The sequence below is a fragment of the Phasianus colchicus genome, chromosome 3, assembly GCF_987193195.1.
Source record: "Phasianus colchicus chromosome 3, bPhaCol1.hap1.1, whole genome shotgun sequence".
Lineage (NCBI taxonomy): Eukaryota > Metazoa > Chordata > Aves > Galliformes > Phasianidae > Phasianus > Phasianus colchicus.
The window spans coordinates 10,828,229-10,849,919 of NC_143438.1; the positions used below are offsets into that span (position 1 = coordinate 10,828,229).

Here is a 21,691-nt window from a genome sequence, read left to right on the forward strand (position 1 = left end):
ACTCATCTTTGAATATGATATTAAAGAGTACCAAGTGGTTGTAGCTCTCTTAAGATGACAAAATAACTCTTGAAAAATATTATGCTTATTTTTTGTGCAGATGGCATAATTCAGAGAACTTGTGGTTCTGATCTGTCCTGTTGTTATTATATACTGTTATTGTGAACAGCAAATGGAAAAAAAAAAAAAGGAATCAATGCAACAAAGCTTTGTTGTTAGCATCACAAAACCACCACCTAAAAGACTCAGCAAACTTCCCTTCTGTCCAGAAATACAGGTTTCAGACTGTCTCACCTGATATGTAGACAGTTTTGGTTTATTGGCATTATTTATGTAAAGCAGGAAGAAGGTAGTAGTAAGTTCATAGCATGTTACTGAGGGCTAGCTCTCACCCGTGATATTTACAGCTATCCTGGATACACTGGCATGTTGCAGCATAAGGTGAAGAAAAAGTCCCCCAGGTTAAAGACATAATGATCAATCTTTTTAATTCATGCAAGCTGAAAATCCCAAATCTGTTTGTCTGGTGCAAGTAATTAACTGAAAGAACTGATTTTAATGGGGCAGGTAGAAGACGGACAGTATTAGTCTCAGTCCATAGTCCTGCAGTCTTGTGATGGCAAGGATCTTACGGATGTCATAGAGTCCTGCTGGATTCTGTCTGTGGAGTGTCTTGCCCACGCACAACTCACTGCAGCATCAGTTCCTGCAAGGGGTCATGTTATGTTTGTCTTTCTTTGCTTTTTTTAATTAACTCAAGGACCAGACAGTTGCAAGAAAACATATGAAAGATTCATTAGCTTCACTGGTTCAGCAGAGAGAAGATATTTCCTAACTCATCTCTCTAGTGCTCTGGGAACACCTCCAAAAACTCTTGAAAGACCGGATTTGGCATTCTTAATTCAGATATATAAATAAGAATTTTTTAAAAAAGGAAATATTTTAAGCATCATTTATGCATCTTGTGGCAGCAGAACAGGACAGATTCCTTTTTTATGACCTTTAGGGAAGCATGGATTGTTTAAAGTAACTAACTAAAGGCTTAAATGGAATGTAACTATAAGCATATTGTTAACTTAGAATTGCAGGGATTGGAAGGAACCTCAAGAGGTCACAGAGTCCAATCCCCCTGCTAAAGCAGATACCCTATAATGGGCCACACATGTAGGGGTCCTGATGGGTCTTGAATATCTCCACAGAAGGAGACTCCACAGCTTCTCTGGGCAACCTGTGCTAATGCTCCATCACCCTTACCATAAGGATGTGCTTCTGCATGTTAATATGGATCTTCCTATGTTCAAATTCTAGCCATTGCTCCTTGTTCTATCACTACATCTCACTGAGAAGAGCCTGGCCTCATCCATTTGCCTCCCACCTCCCTTTAGATATTTATAAATGTTTATCACATCTCCTGTTAGTGTTCTTTTCCCCAGGCTGAACAGACCTAGGTTACTCAGCCTTTTGTCATATGGGAGGTCCTTTATCACATTGGTGGCCCTCTGCTGGACACCTTCTGGGAGATCCCTGTCTTTTCTGAACTGTTGAGTGCAGAACTGTACACAATAGTCTACAAGTGGCCTCACCAGGGCATAATAGAGAGGGAGGATCACCTTCCTAGGCCTGCTGACCATGCTCTTTTTAATGCACCCCAGGATACCATTGGCCTTCTTGGCCACAAGGGCACACTGCTGGCTTATGGCCAACCTGTCATTTCACCAGGACCCTCAGGTCCTTCTCTCAAAGCTTCTCTCTAGCAGGTAACCTGTACTGATGTATGCAGTTATTCATCCCCAGGTGCAAGACTTCATCCGGATCCTCCCTACCCTGCAAAATCTTATACTTTTGTATTTCAGGAGGTTGAAGTGAAGTGAAAAATGGAGAATTAATCCACTATTCAGATACACAGCCACTTGCAGTAGTACATTAAGTTGTAGCTAGAAGGGGCACAGGGCACATTAGTGAGCCGTATATCCCGTATTTTGTATCTTACTGCTGCTTCTCCTCTGTTGAGGAGTCAAGCACAGAGAAAAAATGTGAGAGCAAACAGATGGAGCTTAAGATTCAATGAAGGTTGCTTCCAAGACCATAGAAGATCACTCTATTTCTGTGTGGAGAGCTGGGGTAATGATTTTAGTCCCTGCCTTTGTTATGTTGGAGATGATGGAGGGAAAGATGAGACTTGATACACATTCTTGTTAGTAGTTTGATGTTAGTTTAGGAGGTATATTGTCTTTACAGAGAATTAAATAAAACAGAAGGTTGTGTTTTCGTATTTTTAGCTATCATGAGGAAAATGCCAATGAAAATAAGTGTAAAGGATGTTTGTCAATCACCTGTCCAATCTAAGACACCTCTGTGTGACTTTTAGCACTTTATGAAGGCTATTTGTGCTGTTTCTACCGTTTTGTCTGGATTTCCCAAAGTTTCCAGTTGTCTCTGCACTTTGCAGAGGACTTGTAAAGTTTCAAAGTCAATGGTAGTCTTCTCATTAACTTCTGCAGCAGGATGTCCTGCAGTGGTGAAGTTGATATAGGAAGTTGCTGCTCATCAGCAGTTGGAAGTTAACTACTGTTCTACATAGTAACAGGACTAACAGGGCTCAAATTCTGTAGTAAGCCAGGCTAGCTTGGTTAGGGAAAACCAGTATCAAAGGGTCATTGACAGATTAAAAACTCTTACCAATTATAACTTTGGGATTTAGTTACGTAGCTGTTAATAATACAAATGAATTATGGTAACAAGAAAGTGTATGTGATATTGTTTTATAGCAGCACCCTATTTAAAACTGTGTTGCTGCTAACATCTGCATGAGAAAAGCTGTGTGTTTTAGGATATAAAGGGACCGTACTGAAACTTCACATGAAAATTCCCAGTATTTGAGCTGTCTCGTATTTACTTCAGTGCTGTTATTTTTTAAAGAGTGAACTGATTGGCCATAAGTATCTGAAACTTATCTCATTCTTGCCGTAGTAAATGAGAAATAATTCTTTCAAGACAGTAAAAATTATCCCACCTAAAACTGCATAGGGTCACAGAATATCCTGAGCTGAAAAGGGACCAACGGGGATCACTGAGTCCAACTCCTGGTTCCATGCAGGACCAGCCAAAATTCACACCCTGTCTCTGACAACATTGTCCAAATGCTCCTTGAACTCTGGTGCTTGGGGCTGTGACCGCTGCCTTGGGCAGCCTGCTCCATGCCTGACCACCCTGTGGTGAACAAACATTATTAGGCGATGTTAGAACGTGATGCTTCAGTCCTTAATTTGTTATTTAGGGAGAGGGACGGAGGATAGGGAATCAGAAGAAATGGAGTGCAATCATGCCATTTTAATTCAGCAGAAATTTTCATGTGCTCAATTACTATAAACGTTCTCAGTTGGGAGTTTATATATTAGTCTGTTGTTTTTAATGAAGTAATTCATGCAAATATAGAGAAATGTATACAGAAGCGTTTTGCAGGTTTGGGACCTATAAATTAAAGACTAGACTGCTTCCTCTTCAGTTATTCTCTCCCACTTGTCGTGCAATATGTTTTTCAAAATAATGAATAATTGTATAATCATCCAACCCAGATCCTAAACAGACAATCAGCCGGTAGACTGCAGTATCTAAAATGAGTAATGATATGCTTGTAGAGATCTTTTTTAAAACTCTTTATTGTACTAGTGAAAAATGTAGTGTTAAAAGCTATTTTTAGATTGAACTATGGGTGTAACACAAGCTAGTAAAAGCTAAAAAAGCCCAAACACACTAGTATTCCAAAGCAGCTGATGGTGGGGAAAATAGCTTCTTCTGGTTCAGCTAAACTCCTTCTTGAGCGAAACCAGCTTTTTCCAGTGAGGCTATCACACTGCCAGTATGCTAGTTAAAATGCTTAGGCATCAATGAAGTATTTCAAGATTTTGCTTGCACTTTACAGCAAGTTTGCTGCCTCTTCACTTTCAGATTGCCTCCAGTCCTGAACTAAGTGGTTAGCTGTGAGGCAGCAAATAGTACCCATGAGGGTGAGAAGGGAGAAGGGCTGCCTTGCTCTTCCCTGGGCAGGAGACAGGTAAGAAGAGGATGTACTATCCATTAGACATCCCACCCAAGGACTGGTCATCCATGGACTTTTGGACATAGTACCATGTCTCCATTAAGCCGCATCCACACTCTCTTGCTCTAGTCACTGCTGCGTGCCCCCTTGGTGAAGTCCTCCCTCTCCTCTCCTTTTAAATTGACAATGTCTATTACAATGGCAAAGAGTCAATTCCGTCTAACTCTTATGAGTCAGTATAATTTTCTGCTTTGTTCTGACGATGGAAGAACATAAACATTTTCAGATTCTTGGTTTATATACCTAATGCTAAACTTTGCCATTACAGGCTCTAGTTTCAAGATAAGCTTTTCCATCAGGGAAAACTTACTTAATGATCACTTTTTTTCTTGCTGGAGTTCCTTTTGCCCTGGTTGAGGTTGTACAGTTTTGTAGAAGTCCAGATGAGCAGTAAAATTTAATTACAAAAATAGCTTTTTTGGGGAGGGAATAGGTACTTTTTATTCACCTTAAAAGCTTAGATCTATGGTTATGTCAGGCCAATGAGAGTGTACTGGACTGCAGCCCAGGGGCAGGAATGAATGGCTTGAGAAGATGGGGGCAGAGAGCAGAAGCTTATTAAGTTGCTTTGTCACCAAGTAAAATGTGTCATGGGATTGCTGCTGACTCTTCTGTTTGATCAAATGATATGGAAACTGCAGAGGGTGTTCCATTTTCTTTTCTTTTTTTTTTTTCCAGCTACCCTAGTGGTTGGAAGCCTGCTTCAGCCATATTAGATGCACTGTCTTCCCCAAAAGGGGAGTTCAGCTGAAGTCATGTTTGACCACACCTTACCTGTTCAAGGTTTCAGAATGTTTTTTTTTTTTTTTTAAGGGGTATAAATAAAACATCATAGCAGCTATTTCCAATGGAGTTCTGGTTTAAAACTTCAAATCTTAGAGTAGGAATTCTGATTGCTAGCTTTCTGGATGGGGAAAAAAAAAAGAAATGTAGCACCAAGATATGCTGACAAAGTACATTTGATTAAAAAAAAAAAAAAAAAAAAAAGCCAGGCATGATCTGCATTTTTCTTCTTCTCTTGGTTGAATACTGATGGAATCAGCTACAGACCTTTGGTTGCATGCATCTTTATCAGCTAAATCTTAAAAACCAAGCTGCAATTCTGTTTGCTTATTTATCAAAATGTCTTTACACAATGCTATTTCTAGTTAGTAGTATGCAAACTGCACTGTTATGTCCTTGTCCATTTTGTTGCCTTCTGTACAGCATTACCTCAGTTTCCCTTTGTTTGTGCTCAGTGGTTATGATTAGCAGGTACGTGACAAAGGAATGCACTCACTGGGTTGAATATGTCGTTACATATGTTTTGTCAGTGTAAAATAGAACAAAGAACAACAAAAGGAGGAATAATAAGAATGTATAAACAAATAGCCTGTGTTGTTTCATGTTGACACGTATATGACACTAATCCAGAAACTCATGCCAGAGGCAGGTGAAATATGTTCTGAACCACTAGAGGCATTTCTTCTGGGATTGCTCATACAGTACGATTTCTCTCTTTGCTTTCAATCAAACTCCACTGATCTATTAACAGCAATATTCATATCTGAAGTGGTACATATGTAAAACACGACACTTTTACAAGATGTATTTTCCAGTGTATCCATGATGGTGTTCTTGCTTAATTCAGAGACAAGGTGTGCATCAAAAAACTCTTTAGCATTGCATAGTTATACATATATTTCAAATTTTAACCTATAACTGGTATAGAGCAATAGAGGCCTTTATCTGGTGTGGACCATACGTGCTGTTTGCAGGGAAACTTTCCTGGAAAAGTTTCCTGGAAAAGTGTCCAATAACTGTAGTTTCATACTTTGAAAAGAAGTGTGTATAAAAGTAATTTGAGTATTTGACTTCTATTTGTAGTGCTTATGGAAACCAGAGAATGGGTAGTAGCACTTCACAAGGAAGAGTTAAAATCTATGGATAACATAGATAGTAAAAACAAATAAATAAAAACAAATGAATTACTCCATAAGTTATGATGGAAACTCTTAAACCCTTTTCAAAAGAGATGGAGCTGTTGGTGCTAAAGTTGTGCCTAGTCTAAATATATGTGAAGCATGTTTAATAGTGGTAAATATTTTTGGCTGTCTAGATATTTATTTACTTAGGTCATTCCAAAATTAATGCTTCCTATTTTTTTTTTTTCATGGAAACTACAAGCGATAGAAAAAGCACAATAATACTGTTAGATGGAGCAAATTCTCAGCTACAGGGCAACATTTTTCAATGTAGACACTACCATTAGCTATGTGTTTTTGCCACTGATGAACAAGAGCTTGCATTCTGCACTAGTAAGAATATGAACCAGTGGAAGTGATCTGCTGTCACCAATAGTGAAACACATCACCTACCACCTCTCTGTGCTCACATCCACTGTTTGGTCTCCATAAACATTCAGCAAGTGTTGATGAGTGTCAATGGGTGCCATTTTTTTTTCCCCATGGAGGAATTCAGCGATGCACTGTTTTGTCAGTATTTTGTCAGACTGCTCCTCTGCTGCCATCTGCCACACTGCTACAAAATGTAATGGAGTATTGGTAGGAGGTTTCAACCTGTGGTGCCATACCACCAACATCCTCCTCTGACATTGTGAGCTAACTAAATAAAACAGGAGGCATTACTTTTGGAGCAGCCCTTCTATATTTGCCTATAGCATTGCCCTAAATTGTATAAGGTTTTTTTTGTATGTATGTGTGGTCAAAATCATGCATAAAATATAGCACATCTTTTAAGATTTGATGTACAGCTCAGTATTCTAACTGACATGCTGCTTTAACTTGGAGGCCATGTTATTTAAAAATTATTAGGGAAAAAAAAAGCCTTTTGTAGTGGAAAAAAAAAACCAAACCAACCTATTTTGCTGGGTATGGACTGTGATATGGACAGAAAGAGAGAAGTCAGGACAGTGGCAGTGCTGAGGTTCCTGGTGCCATGACACTGCATCCAGGGGATTTCATGGTCTCTTGTGGCTTTGAAAATTGCTTTACCTTTGGCTCCTCTTCAAGGAACAGATGTTGACTACAGATGAAAATATTGAATTTACAGGTTATGTCTTTCAGTTCTTTCTATTGGCTGCTTCTTTTGATTCTACCCTTTAAAGGAGAGGAGTCATTTCAAGATTTTTTTGCCTTTGGTTTGTCAAATGTTTTTTTTCCTTCTCCTAATTGAACCATAATATATAATCAGAGAATTCTTAAGGTTGGAAAAGAGCACTAAGATTACCATGCCCACTAACCATGTCCCTCAGTGCCACATCCACACTTGTGGTTCTTGACCACCTCCAAGCACTCCACCAACCCCCTGTGCCACTGCCTCGCTGCTCTTTATGAGAAGAAATGTTTTGTTATATCCAACCTGAATGAGTACTGTGCCATACCACTGGACTAAAAAGAAAGTTATCCATGGCACCCAGAGGATGTGTGATTGGGTTGGGTAAATGTGACTGTAGCTTACCTTATATGATTACTGTGGGAGGATTATTTCAGCATCACAACACTGGCATCTCAACCCCATGCATGGTCTTGGCAACCTGAGCAGGGCACCAAAATCCAGGAGCGATGGCAAAGGTCAGCAGACTCTCAGCATTAGCAAGTCCTGGGCAGAGCTCAGCCCTTCATTCATTACTGAGTAACCGAAGTGACAATGCAGCCTTTTTCTGTGGAGAATTTGTGTCCCTGTTCACTGTCCATTGTGTTGATTTCAATGAAACCTAAGCGCATGCTTAGAATTAGGCTCTTCTTTGCATGGTGCCCTCAGGAGAGAGAGTTTCCTCAAGTGGGGCCAAACATGTACTTTGTACAGGGCATCCCCTGACCCAGAAGGTCAACTGAATCTTCTGAGGGACTCTGAAGGGATATTTTTAATTGTTCAAAGTCTTGTTTTGTTTTCAGGCTCTGCAAAATAATCTGAATATGTGTTTGTATAAAAGCAGAAGGAAAAAGCTGGCAGAGAAAGAAGCTTGCTATTCATTGTGGTTCAGATCCTGTGACCGGGGCATCAGACAGAGTTTTGCTATTGATTGCAGTGAGCACAGGGGCAACTCATCTGGCCCTTCGGAAGGAATAATTTTTTTCCCACATAGAGACAAAAGCAGCTGATGTAAAATTGAGTATTTTTTTGTTGATGAGATATATAACTTGTAAAATTATGGTGGGCTTGCATAATGGTTTTAACCTCTGTGTGGAGAATAATTTCCATGCTTCTAATTGAAATCCCATTGCAAGGAGAGAGGCACAGGTGAGACCCATCCAGATGCAGGACCACAGAAGCATCCTTAGCCTGGTAGGTTTGGCACTGCAGTTTTCACTTTAGCTATATTCCACAACAAACTCTATGTTGCTTAGTGCTTACTGTCCAGGGGTAGGAATTACCCACTTCTGGTTGGTTGATTCTGCTCAGAAAAAAATCCACGCATGCACTATTTGGACTCCATAAATGTTCAGCAAGCATCAGTGAATGTTAGTGGGTGCCAATGTAATAAAATAAGGCGTTATTTTCAGAGCAGCCTTCATTTTTTAATGTGATCTGATGTAGAGTTTTTGAAGAAGTGAAGTGTTGCTCCCTCATTTTGCTCTTTTGCTAGAAAGGCTGCAGCAACAGAAGTCCCCATCCCAGCAGGTTTCTAGACAGATGCTCTGGAATTCTGTGTGTCTAAACCTAACTGTGTTAATGATGGTCTGTGGGCTGAAAATTCAGAGGATGTCTCTCTATTTCTTTACAGGAGGAAGTGTTTTTAGCCACAGATCTAAGAAAGGACAGGCTGGCATGGAGAAAGAGGTAAGTGAAGGAAAAAAAACACTTAAAAAAAATTTAAAAAAAAATGGAAAGGGCTATTCCTAGCATTGCTATTTCATAATATTATTTGTAGTGTGATGGGAGGGAAGGCAGCAGACACGTAGGCTCCTTTATATCATTGACAAGTCAAGGGGATGATTAACGAGAGTACCAGACAATGTAATGGTAGGAGAAGGCCCACAGAAGTTAAACAAAAGTGCCTTCAGAATTTAGAGAATTCCCATGATCCATAGTAGGACCTCATTGTGCTTGTCTACTGTTTCTATTTTTGATTAGATTTATAAACACAGCACCACATATTTTCATGTGGCTCGTAGCCCCGGGGCAGAGCGAGATTGACTGCGCTGAAACTGTGAGGCTTGTGAATTTCGGGCCAGGGATGGAGTGAAATAAGTAGTGTAATTGTTTTTGTGGAGTGACCGTGGGACCTCCTCTGTTCTGAATTACACATGGTTCAACCCTTTGACCTAACCAACCTCGGCAATGCCTGGTAGATCTCCTAAAGCTGTGCTGAAAGGTCCTATCAGTGACATGTTGGAACATTATCTGTCATGTGAGATGTGTGCCAACAACCATATTAAACTACATTAATTACTAGTGAGGCAATGTTTGTGACAATCTCAACTTCATTTAACCCATCATCGTGTTAGTTATTGTTTAAACAGGAAGTACAAGTGGGGACAATTTATGAAATCAAAATGCACCACCAGTGTTTTCTTTAATAAATTCTATGTTTTACTTTGTTTTATTTTCGTCCTTTTTTTCTTTTTTTCTTGGCATTTTTGTTCTTGTCATCAGCTCTGTAGACTGAGTTTTGGAGGGCTTTTCTATTTTAAGACTAACCAGGGAAATTACTGCTTCTTAATAGCTAAGCACACATGCCAATGTAATTGTTATTTCTTCCAGTGTAGTGGTAACTGATACCACAGCTGACTGGGAACACAGGGCTTGGTTTTCTAGCAAGAAGCAAACGTGCTGAGGTAGTTTTTATGTAAGACTGTGAGATCACATGTGGATTATTTGCTTGATTTATTCCTTCCCACCTTCACAGTCCAACTAGTGCATCTCTGCACAGCAGTGCTTGTACACCTCTGGAGCAGGAGCAAAGCTCAGGCTGCAATGTTGCAATTCTTTGAGACACTCATGAGCTGAACCCTTGGGTACCTGAGCATGCTGTGGGTCCTCAAAAGGCAGCCCAAACTCAGGACCTGTCGTGCCTATGTGTGCTCAGCATTATATTAGACCAGATACGGAAGGTTACATCTTCCACCTCCACGCTGAGCTGCTTTTCTTCAGCAGGCTTTTCCCTCCAGTCTCGTTTTCCAGCTAGCATGGGCTGAAACGAAGCAGGTATTTATTTATTTCGTTTTTTAATTGCTGCAGAGTCAGCTAAAAAATATGTTTGACCCTACCAAGTGTCATCCTCATTAGCAATGAAGAGTTTGCTCTCTGCAAAATCTAATGTGGAGTGCTTAAAGCAGACAGGTGCAAATTACAAGCTGTTTCTCTTTGGCTGCCATCCCTTAAATAGACAAAAGTAATGGGCTGGGAGGAGGGAGAAGGTTCCAGCTCCAGCTGCATAAAGGAAAGCCTTAACAGGGACTTGCCAGCTGGTTTAAAGAATTAAATGCTGTAAATACCAACTCACAGGTTTGTGTGCTTGCAGAGGAATATGTTTTTAGGAAGGCTCCATCCCTTTTTATGCAGGCACGTTGTTCTTTGAAAACTGCTCTGTGTTATTTTAAAGGCTAATGCTCTCACTGAAGTGAATAAGAACAGAAGCCAACATACCTGTTCCTGCTTACTGTCATTACACTCCTTAGAGCATTTCAGGCATTATTAGGTTCCTGGAGCCCTACCAGATTGACAATATTTCCAGCTACTTCTTTGTTGGCTGTGTTCAAACAAGGCCCCAAAGGAAAAAAAACAACAACCCACAACAAAAAACAACAAGAACAAAACCATGGATGAATCTGCTGAGCTAGTTTGCTGATGTTAGAAACAGTTGTTCATATTAAGAACACCTAATTTAATTTCATGAAAGAGACATAACATGCCAGTATGTGTATGAATCTAAGGTATGCATTTCCTAAAAGGAACTAAAACTCTGTCATTCCAAAGTTGCTCTTCTTTTTGACTTCCAGCTTGCATAGGGACTGCTGTCTGGAAGCAGTAACTTTAACTTTAACTCTAAGGCTGCTGATGAGGTCTGTCTGTGTGATCTTCGTAAGCAGATAAGGGTAGGGAGACAGCTCAGAGCAGAGCTTGTTTACAGCAGGACAGAAGAAAACAGCTAGACGTAAATGAGGGCTGACGGTTTCATGAAGCACAATTGGTTGATCACAGATTCAATATGACTGCCCTGAACTGAGCGATGATCCGTACAGTATGCAAAATTCACTTTCTTGCTGGTCTGTGCCCACCAGCCTTCCAGCAGCTTTCCCAGAGCCCCTCAGCCACGGCTTTGAGTGGAACCAGAGCTGAACGCAGCATTGTTGTACCCAATTCCTTTTGACAACAATCACATTCTTTTAAAAACTTCATAGGTTTTAGTTGTCACTGGTTATAAATGAGGTTTTTTTTTTTTCTTTTTCCTTTTTTTTTTTTTTTTCCCCCCTTGCTGCTGCTGCTGTTACGGTGCTCACTACTCTTGCACAGACCTGGGCTCCCCAGTTTTGGATACTCCTGTTTTTCTTTTGTTTAAATTGGTGTAGTGAAGCAGACTGCAGGCCTTAATGCCAACGGTGCACGTGGTGGTGACTGCAAAAAGGCACGCAAAGGTTTAGGTCGCTTTGAATTACATGCTGATTATTCTGTGCTCAGCTACTTCCATATCCCCTTGCCGTTGTCACAATGCATGACACTTGAGTTAAAAAGAAACTAGTATACATTTTTAATAAAAAAAATTAAAGGCATGACTTTGAACTCATCTTTGGACCGTGTTGTACAGCTAGAAGGTGATTTCTGAACAGAAATGCATACATGTGCATTCTTCTGGGTATGGTCACACAACTGGATGTTGCCTGTAAGTTGTCACTGAGAGGGCTTTCTTCTGTTTGCTGTTGGAAATCTAAGTTTTGTAGATCCGTGAAATGATTAAAGGACAATCCCTTTAGACATGAATTTGCATAAATACATAAGTTAACGAGTAGTGACTAATGATAAAATGAATATAGAATGCCACTGAGTGATTTTGTGCCTGTTATCTGATAAGAAGACAAAGTATCATGGGGGGGGGTGTTGAGGAAGGAAATCTAAAATTAAAAAAAGGATGTAATTTACAATATTTAGGGGTGCCCATATGTAAACAAGAAGGATGGAAGAATCAGGTGGAGATAAATATGAAAGGAGAACTCTTAATTTCCTCTGAAGCGCGAAGTGATGAGAACATGTGTTGATTACACAAAGGCCACTAAACTGCTCCATTATTTAGTTATTTGAAGAAGAATCCCTGGAAGGATTTCACCCTGCAGTAGAAAATCAGGTGTTGCTTTCATTCATAAAATATGAACTCACTGAAAACGCCTTTTCGAAGCCTAATCACATTAGGGGATAAGGGCATTGTTTCTCTCAATAGTAAATAGGAGTCATAAGCATGCTGCATCAAAACTTAAAAATATTAATCTGTGATTGTGGGAATGAAGTGCAGAAGAACATATATGGCTATATCTCTGAAAAACAGTATTTAGTGCTTAGTGAGTATAAGTAAGCCAAATAACAGCAATAAAATCCCACAATGTATATTTTGTAGGTCTGGAGGAAGAGGAATACTTGAATACTTTCTTCTTCCCCCTTCCCCCCCCCCCTTATTGTGAAAGTGTTGTGTATTTTACAGAATATAGCAATTCAAAGCTGATTATGACAAATACAGCCTGCAGTTGGTTTTGCTAGGGAAATCTGACATGCACAAGGAATATGTGTATACATAGAAAGTAATGCGAATCATCTTAATTCAGTTGAAGTTATGGATGTATCCTGATGTGTACCAGTTTAAAAATTTGTCCCAGAGTTTTTGTCTGGATGTTATTTCTTTTGCTGTTAACGTGAGGTTTAAAGCTTTGCTTAGTAATTAGATACAATTTAATAAGAGCAATTAAGGTACAACATTTTTATAAATGCTGTTGGCATCTTTAAAACTGACTGAATTAAAATATTAGGAATGCAAGTAATGCATCAATATGTTAATGTTGAAAGAGTTATAGAATTCTAAAGGTGCTCACTAAGCTAACGTGTATTTTAGAAAGATTTTTCAGTTGGGGAAAAAAAACATCGAAAGCAGTATGGTGACTTTCTGAACCTATTGAATTCTTGTCAAAGTTATCATTAACTTCATTTGTGCCACACACAGCTTGTAAGAATTAATTCTGTTGCTTTGGTACTTATTGTAGCTTCCAGAATGCATCTGGTTCATTTTTGCACGTTTACATTTTTGTAGAACAGTAGTCATCTTGATTTAGAGGAATTCTGCTGTTGTCAGACTAACATTTACACATGTATGCATATATACATATATATCAAGTTATTAATATCTATATTAATCTGTCAGTACTATGGTTCTATTGTTTTTGACAGATTTATTGATTGTGTGCTGCAAGCATTGTTTTTTACTGGAAATTGGCACCCACAATCAAATGGGAAAGATGGATGCTCTAAAAATTGCAATTTTTCAATTATTCTTGTAATTAATCCTTTTGTATTGACAGTTTCCAGGAGCTATGTTGCCAGGAGTGGTCTTTATCACTGGACAATTAAGCAACTGGCTTAAAAAAATTGTGCTCATTTCAGGAACTGCCATGTGAGATTTGAAAACAAATAGGTGTGAGCTGTTTTCTTGCTTTGATTTTGGCTTTGATTAATACTCCCAGATGTGCTTTGTTTTAGATAATCTTTGCCTGCTTTGACTGCTAGCATCCATTATTGGGGTCTGTAGCTGGGCATGAGCTCATGTGAAGTCTTGCTAGTGCTGCACAAGGTTTTGTACCAATGTAGACTTTAGCACTTGGTCCTTCCTGTTGGTACCAATGTGGCCATGTTTCTTCTGGACCTTGCATCCCCATGGGAATTAATTTGGATCTTGTCCTGACCCAGTTCCTCCAATAACTATCATTATCTTTTTTCCACTGTAGCTGTTGTTCGCACATACCTAATATTAAATTAATTTTTCATTGCTGCAATGAGTCCTCTCCCCTGGACCGTGATCTCTCTTTTGTGACCTCTCAATGTAAATTATTTGAGATTGTGACCATTTTGTCATCTCATGTGAAAGTGTGGAGCTCATTCATTTTCAGCTGCCCTGTGATGAACAGCTAGACTGGTTATGTAAGTGGACTTAAGAAATGCAGAAGGGGGGGCATCGGGGAAGCCAGTTTGTGGATAACATGAATAACCAAACTTTTCTAAATGAAGCACTGCTGTTCTGCAAGTGAAATAAAACAGTCTTATTCTTCATTTGTTGAGGCTCCTTTGCATTAATTAAAATTGGTTGAAAAAAAAGAAGACTAACAACAAAAAAAAAATCAGTATTTTAATGTGACCTTCATTTGGCATTTGTTTTAACTTTTCTTCTCCTATTTTATTTAATTCTTCCACTGCTGTTGTTCAATTAGTGTTTGACCCCTTTAGCAGAGATGTAAATTAAATGACATTTCAATGCCATCCCATATTTAAAATACTGTGTTAGTTGTGGATCATAAAGGATGATCTTCGTTCTTTAGCTAATTTATTCATTTAACAATTTCCCTCCAGAAGTTCCAGCAGAAGGCTCTGAAGCAAACTAAGCAGAAGAAATCCAAGTCGGCTGAATTTCTGATGGGTGAGCCTTGCTTGATGAGTTATTGCTCATAATTTGTGTAAGGATTAATTAACTAATTACAGACAAATGGCTGTGGGCGAAATTTTGCTCTTGCTTGTCAGGGTGCAATTTGTAATTATTTTAATCATTTATTCTTTTTTTTTTTTTTTTTTCCTGAGTTAATTTTAACCTAATTCTGTTTTGGCGACATTTGAGGACGATACACTTGAGTCTTTCAGCAAAGGAATTACTAGAAGGAATTTTCTGCTTGTCATTGAAATACACTTTGCTGTAATGTGCTCTTCTGACCTCCTTGTTTTCTGTAGTAAAAGAAGAGAGAGGAGCAACAGAAGGCATTGAAAATCCAGCTTTTAACATCAGCAGCACAGATCTTTCAGCATATCAGACTTCAGAGGAGGAAGTTATTAGACATGACAAGCTGCATAGCACCCTTGCAGCTCACCAACAAAAACTCAGGCTGCAAGCCCATGCTGAACCAAGAGGTGAGGCATCAAACCGGATTACCCTCAAACGGAGTGACAGCAGTTGCGTTCCTCATCGAACCTGCACATTCCGCCGGGTGTTCCCATCCTGATGCATCCCAACATCCACCCCCAGAGCCCCAAAAGGCTCTGAAAACATTGGGTGCTTGCAGGTTTGGGGATCTGTGCTCCCTTTTTGTATTCGGCTGGCTCCCCTTACTGTGGATGCAGGTTGCGTGGTGCTCCCCCCGAGCAGATGGGAGTGCGGGGAGCCAGCTCTTCTTATGGTGAGTCCCCTTAATTTGTACCAGGTTGGATTTCGGAGGCACTGTAGCAGACAGATGCTGCTCCCTTGCTGGCTCCCAAGCATTGAGTAGCTTTAAACAGCTTACAGATCAGTGATTGATTGTTGTCCTCAGATCTCCCATATGCCCTCAGTCAATCGGCATCTTGCCTCTGCTTTATTATATTTTTTTCAGCCACTTGTGCTCACATACTTAGAGCAGAGAGTCCTGTTTGCTCAGCTTTTCCAGGGAAGCGATCCTGCACAACCTGGTTTTTAAGCTCAGCTGTGGTGCGGCACCCAAAAAAGATCCTGTCTCACAAAGCAACGTTCATTATTTAGGGTAATGCAAACTATTAGGATCTTCGGTGACATCAGTTTTTTGTATTGCAGAGGTTAGGTATCTTTTAACTTATTGCTTAATTTACTCCATTTTGAATTATTATTGCCACTGAATGTTATGACTAATGATTGTTTTTACTTAATAATATCATACGATTAAAGAATGGCTGGGGTTGGAAGAGACCTTAAAGCCTATCCCGTTCCAGCCCACTGCTATGGGCAGGATTGTTGCCCACCAGGTCAGGCTGCCAGGGCTCCATCCAACCTGGGTTGGTGAGAAAATACAATGAGGAAAAAGGTGAGAAAAAGAATGTAGAGACATCCGATGAGTTATATGAGGAAAATCTTGGACTAAGTTCTAAAGTGAAAGCAATCGTTTCTGAAGTCAGACTAAAAATCTTCCATAAATCTGCACTGAAAATATCATTGTATTGGACTGTGTAGTATACTTATCTTCAAGTAGACTGTAATCAACCATGAATATGTGAATGTACACACAAAGCCCGAAATCTCCCAAGGTACCAAAGTAAACAATACGACTTTGAGGTATGCAGCTCACCCAGCGCTTCCTATCAAAGTCCCAGGCAGCAATGCCACTTGATGAGCACCCCTGAGTACGCACACAGGTATTTCAATACGTAAGTACAGGCTTGTGAGCCAAACTCCAGGTATTTGCTTTTAAAACTCTGGACCTTGTTGTGTTAATATTTTATCCTCACAGGGACAGAGAGCCCATGGCTCCTGATAGCCTCTCTCACAATTAGGTCTGGCTTTCCATTTAGCTTTCACGTGACTGCATAGTGCCACATGGAGCAGGAATTCTCTCTGCAGCCTGTCAGAACAGTGATTAAGCAGACAAAGGAATTGATTGTTTTTTAATGAAATAGTCTATTTGGTAAAAATGAAGTTGGGCTCACTGGAGTCTGTCCATACTTTCAGTCTCTGCTTCAGAAATTCATGAATAGTGTCTTCAAGAAAGGAACACTTTTAAAGACTAAAATGTGTTTTTAAACCCATTATGGTGAATTTGTCATTCACAGTATCATTTAAAAAAACAATAAAAGCCAACAACAACCAACCAGACAAAATATAACACCAAACCCCTTTTTTTAAAAAAAAAAAACAAAAAAACACGGAATTTAATTTTGCCTGGAATGGAACAGTTTGATTGACAAAGTGCTTTGAGTGGGAGACGAAGGCTTACTGAGAGTTAAATATTTTGTTTCCCCAAACTCACTCTCCTTTGCAATCTTTTGCCCATCCAGTTAATCAGAAGACCAGTTATTCACATAGCTCTGCCTCTAATTCATGCAGCTGTTAGAAAAAAAAAAATCATCCATTTATGTCATCATAAAAATAAAGTCTAGATTGGAAGAGGCCTCTAGAGATCATCTGGTCCAACCTTGCGTTAAATTATTCTTAGTCTAACTTCTGTCAGGACTTGTTTGACAGTCACAGGGGCCAGTTCAAACTTATCATGGGCTGCTAACAAAACAACAGCTTCAAGCCTGACCAGAAACCTGGGAAAAATTGAACTAAACCTTCTGGTACCTCCCGAACTAATTTTCTCCACCCCCAAGTGTAATAATGCTTCATTAAAGAGGAAATGGAAAAAGCCAGCTACATAGAAAAGCATGGTATGGCATGATCGTAGTGAATGGTAGTATTTCATGGTCCTGTCCATGACCATGAGGTTCTCCCCCAGCTCTCAGACCTCAGGCTGAATCTAGGTTTCTCGATAGGGAGTAGCATTGGTCAACTCTAATTCTTGGTGTTAAACTACACAACCTAAAAGCAGTTATAACCTTAAGCACAATTATTTAATTGCAGTGTTTAGCAGATTACAGGTTTAGAACACTATGTAAATATCAGGCTGGATTTAGTGCTATGCCCCTTGGAGGCACGGTGCTGAGATGGTATTGCCTTTCCATTGTCTTTCCACCTGTCACCTGTGTTCTCAATGGCATCAAACAATAGCTATGGGAGTGCTACTATTTCCTCCATCCTACAGTAGTGTCACAGCCTGTTCCTCCTTCTGTGACTGCTGGAGGGAAGTATTCTCTAGAAAAACCTCCACCTTCTTTTGAGATGCTTTCTCACACACCTCCGTGCTGAGAATACCAGAAAGGAGTGTATATAGTCAGCTGTGTTTCAAGACAGCCTCAAAGTCTGTTCCTGGAATTTGACACACTGTGCAAAATACAGATTATTTAGGGATGAAATAGCCTGTGCAGAAGCCCATCACATTGCAGCTTGCTTTCAGCTGGCCCCTAACCACCTTAATTCGCAGGTATGATAGAGCTATATTGACTTTTCCATTCCCTTTCCTCAGATAACAGTACATCATCTGAAAATGAGTGTGTGAACTGAGTTTTGCCTTGAATAGCTGATGAAATATTTCCAGTTTAAAAAGTTCAAGTATTTTTTCACAGAGGATTTAGTCCTGTGTAGAGCCAGGAGTTGCACTCAATGATCCTCGTGGGTCCCTTCCAGCTCAGGATATTCTATGATCCTATGCTCTCGTGACTCTGTTACTCCATTTTTTCCATTTGTCAGGCCATTTTATTCCTTACACTGTCATATTTTCAGTGATGGACCATATTCCCAATGTTATCATCAAGAGTAGACAATTATTCAGGAGTAAGCTTTTGTGTAACTTTCTGCTGTCTGCTTTCCATTACTGCTCTTATAGGATGGTGACCTGGTGTTGCTGTTAAATGTTACAGTGACCTAAGGGAACTGGCTATTTACTCAGATTTACCAATTATCAGGCACCTATATGCTTACAGTGGGTTCTACGCTATTTTCTCTTCATGATACACTGACCTTTTGCTGATTGCTCCTAACCATCATGTTTCTTTCCCATATTTCTCATGAAATTAAGGTTGTCTGGCAATTTTTGCGATTTATTTGTTCCTGAAAATTCTCAGAGTTTACTTGTGACTACATCCAACCAGCTCCTTCCTCCTTTCTTCACCTCAGCAAATATTCGATTTGCCAGAAATTTTCACATTAGTCACCCCAGTGGGAGGTCAAATAGTCAATAAACAGACAATAGAAAATATTTAGGATCACATTACTCATAACTGGAGTAAAGGATGGGCATTCCAGGTGCGTCTGAAATCAGGGTGAGCTCCCACTGGCTTTTTTTCTTTTTTCCAGAGGTATTTAAATCCAAAACACTTGGGAGAGTTTCCAAGAGTTCAGGTGGGCTTGGTGAAGTCTGTACCTGGCAAACTGCCACGGCGGAAGCACCAAACCACCAGGAAACCGCCTGCCCTCTTTGGCTGAAGGCAGAACACGAAGGCAGTTGCTCAACCTTGGATGAATGATATATGTCACAAGAAATCCCTTAACAAAGGGCTGTGTCTTTAGTGTTTTATCATAGGTCTGCAAAGCAAACATTAATCTTTTCCAGCATTCAGATCCTCAGCTATTGTGAATAGTTAATTTGCTAGTGGCTTATAGCTGTTTGTACTGCTTGGTGCTCACCACAGCCACAGAACTAGAAGGCTCTGGTCCAGCTAATCCTGAGAAGAGCTCTGTGGGATGGCACTGTTCACATTTCTACAAGGTAGGTGAAATTTCTAGCCCAGGCATGCAGAGGGAATGTATGTCAGAACAAATTAGTCTGTGTTCTTTCTGGGATGCCAGTTACGCATGCAAGCTGCAGAATCCAGGCGCAGGGCTATCCAAGCATCCTACCATTACATGATCCACCTTGCACCCGGCCTCTTCAGAGGCTGCGATAGTCTGTGGCTTTTGCATGAAAGATGAAAGGAAGGCTAATTGTCTTCTCCTGTATCGTTCACAGTAGTACAAAGGCTAGAGGCAGTCTGACCCTAAATGTTGATGTTTCAGGTTGAATTGCCTCCAGATGATGAGGAGTGCTTATTTTTTTCTATCATCCCCAATACACAAATCCTTTTTCAGAACTAGATTATCTCCTAAAATCAAAAGCCCTAATTAATTCTACCACTTCATCTGCAATAGGCACTGTTAACATCTCATATCATGCTCCAATAAATTTGCCCACAGAGATTAACAATGTTTAAAAAGAAAGAAGAAGGAAAGAAAGCTTCAATTGAAGACCAAAAGCTATTCTAATTAGCATAGGTATGGTATTAACATGGCTATACTGCTTTTGGCAGCAATTTAGTGTCTCTATGTAGTCTCCTGCTGCACCACCTCCTAGCTGCAGAGCTGGGCTGGACATATCTAACATGGTGCTACCTGCATCCTGTGGGGAGCATCCCACTGTGAAATAGAGGAGTTCTGCCCCTCATCAAAAACCAAAGTAGAGCCCTTAGCCTTTGCTAAGGGATGAGTTACTACTGAAGGTAGTTTAGCTGTGACAGGACAAAATAGGCCTTTTCTGCTCAAGCATGTAAGTGAACAAAAGCTTTCATCTGTAGTGTGCAGACAAAAAGGGTTTTGGGAAGGAGCCACCTGGTATCTCAACATGATAATAAAAATATCAGCAAGAGCGTCAGTAACACCAGTCTGTTAAGAGAGAACTGAGGCTTTTTGAACAGTCTAGGCTTATTCTAAGGAGTTGTTAGATACCCACATATAGAGACAGAAAGCATGGATGAAAAAAAAGCAGGCAACTGCTGGGAATTCATGTTTATGCTGCCTGTGAAGAAAATGTGGCCTGTGACATTGGCATTTGCATTGGACATAAAGATTTGCATAAAATATGGAGCTAGAAATGTGAATCAAAACTGTACCTTTTTTTTCTTAAGCAGCAAGAAAGTTTATATGTAATAACTCAAGTTGTGTGTCTGTGGTTCCATGCTTTCTGATTTCAACAGGGACTCGAAATGGAAATGCCAAACCCAGTATGCAAGGCATGATGGATCACCATGTATGCATAGGCATAAAAAGGGTTGTCATTGGAAGTAATTTTGCGTTGAATTACACAATGTGTAATCCAATTGAAATCAGCAGAACAGCACAAGGTGTAATGTAGTGTGCAAAACGTGTTCCACTGCATGCAATTTCGACAACAGGGATACTGTACCACTGCTCTAAGTAACGTGCTAAAATTGAATTTGTGAAAGGTATGGGGAGAAGAACTGTGAAGAATGGATGCTTTTTATAATTGGGAAATACCCTTTCAGAAGGTGACTGGATATATGTTTTTAAGGCTAATTTATGGCACTTGGGAATTGTTTGCATCTTAGTAGTGCTGTTGAAACCCTAAGCTTCTCAATGTTCCAGTAAGTTCCTGTGATGAGACTGCATAGGATCAGCTGAGCACACCAGCCTGGTAGCACTCGGTCTCCATTTTCCCCACTGTCCTATGTCATGTTATCTAACAGTGTTCCTAAATGAACTGCAACAACTATAAATCTTTCTTCAAGTCTTCAGCCAGCAGCGTTTCCCCAGCAAAGCAGCAGGTCTCACACTGGTTTTCCTTAGCACAGGGCCCTCTGTTGCCTGTAGGAAAAGGAATTAATCCCATGCTGTACATCTGCACAACGACAGATGTGGTGAGTCTTCCAGGAGTGGATTGGGGGAAAGGAAAGTGGGTGCAAAGAGTGTGGTGTTTCCCAAGGGCTGGGCAAGGCACAGCATGGGCCATGCTGCTCAGGCGCATGATTGGCCCCTTCACCAGCATCTTATCAAAGCTGACAAGTGAGTTTATTCAAGACTTGCAATATAAACATCAGACACAGTTATGTGGTTTGCTCATTAACTATGGTCTCCGCTGAGGATAAGGAAAATGACATATGGTACCTTTAAACTTTAAAAATCAAAAAGAAACTGGTTGATGATAGTATTTAACAAGCTGTGTTTTCAAGATAATATCTGCTGTACTGGCTCTTGCTGTGTGGCTCTAAGTTTGAAGATGCCATTGAAGCCTATTTTTTCATTGAATTCTTCCTAGT

General features: G+C 40.0%; 1 protein-coding gene across 1 annotated transcript in view; it reads left to right on the forward strand.

Annotated features, from left to right (window-relative positions):
* LOC116226445 (uncharacterized) overlaps positions 1 to 21,691 on the forward strand; it is a 175,366-nt gene that overhangs the window by 8,915 nt on the left and 144,760 nt on the right. Inside the window, exons 3-5 of the mRNA XM_090136955.1 lie at positions 8,826 to 8,881; positions 14,645 to 14,711; positions 15,017 to 15,193. Coding sequence (XP_089993081.1) covers positions 8,870 to 8,881; positions 14,645 to 14,711; positions 15,017 to 15,193 — 256 coding nt within the window. The 5' untranslated portion in view covers positions 8,826 to 8,869. The remainder of the gene's footprint in view (positions 1 to 8,825; positions 8,882 to 14,644; positions 14,712 to 15,016; positions 15,194 to 21,691) is intronic.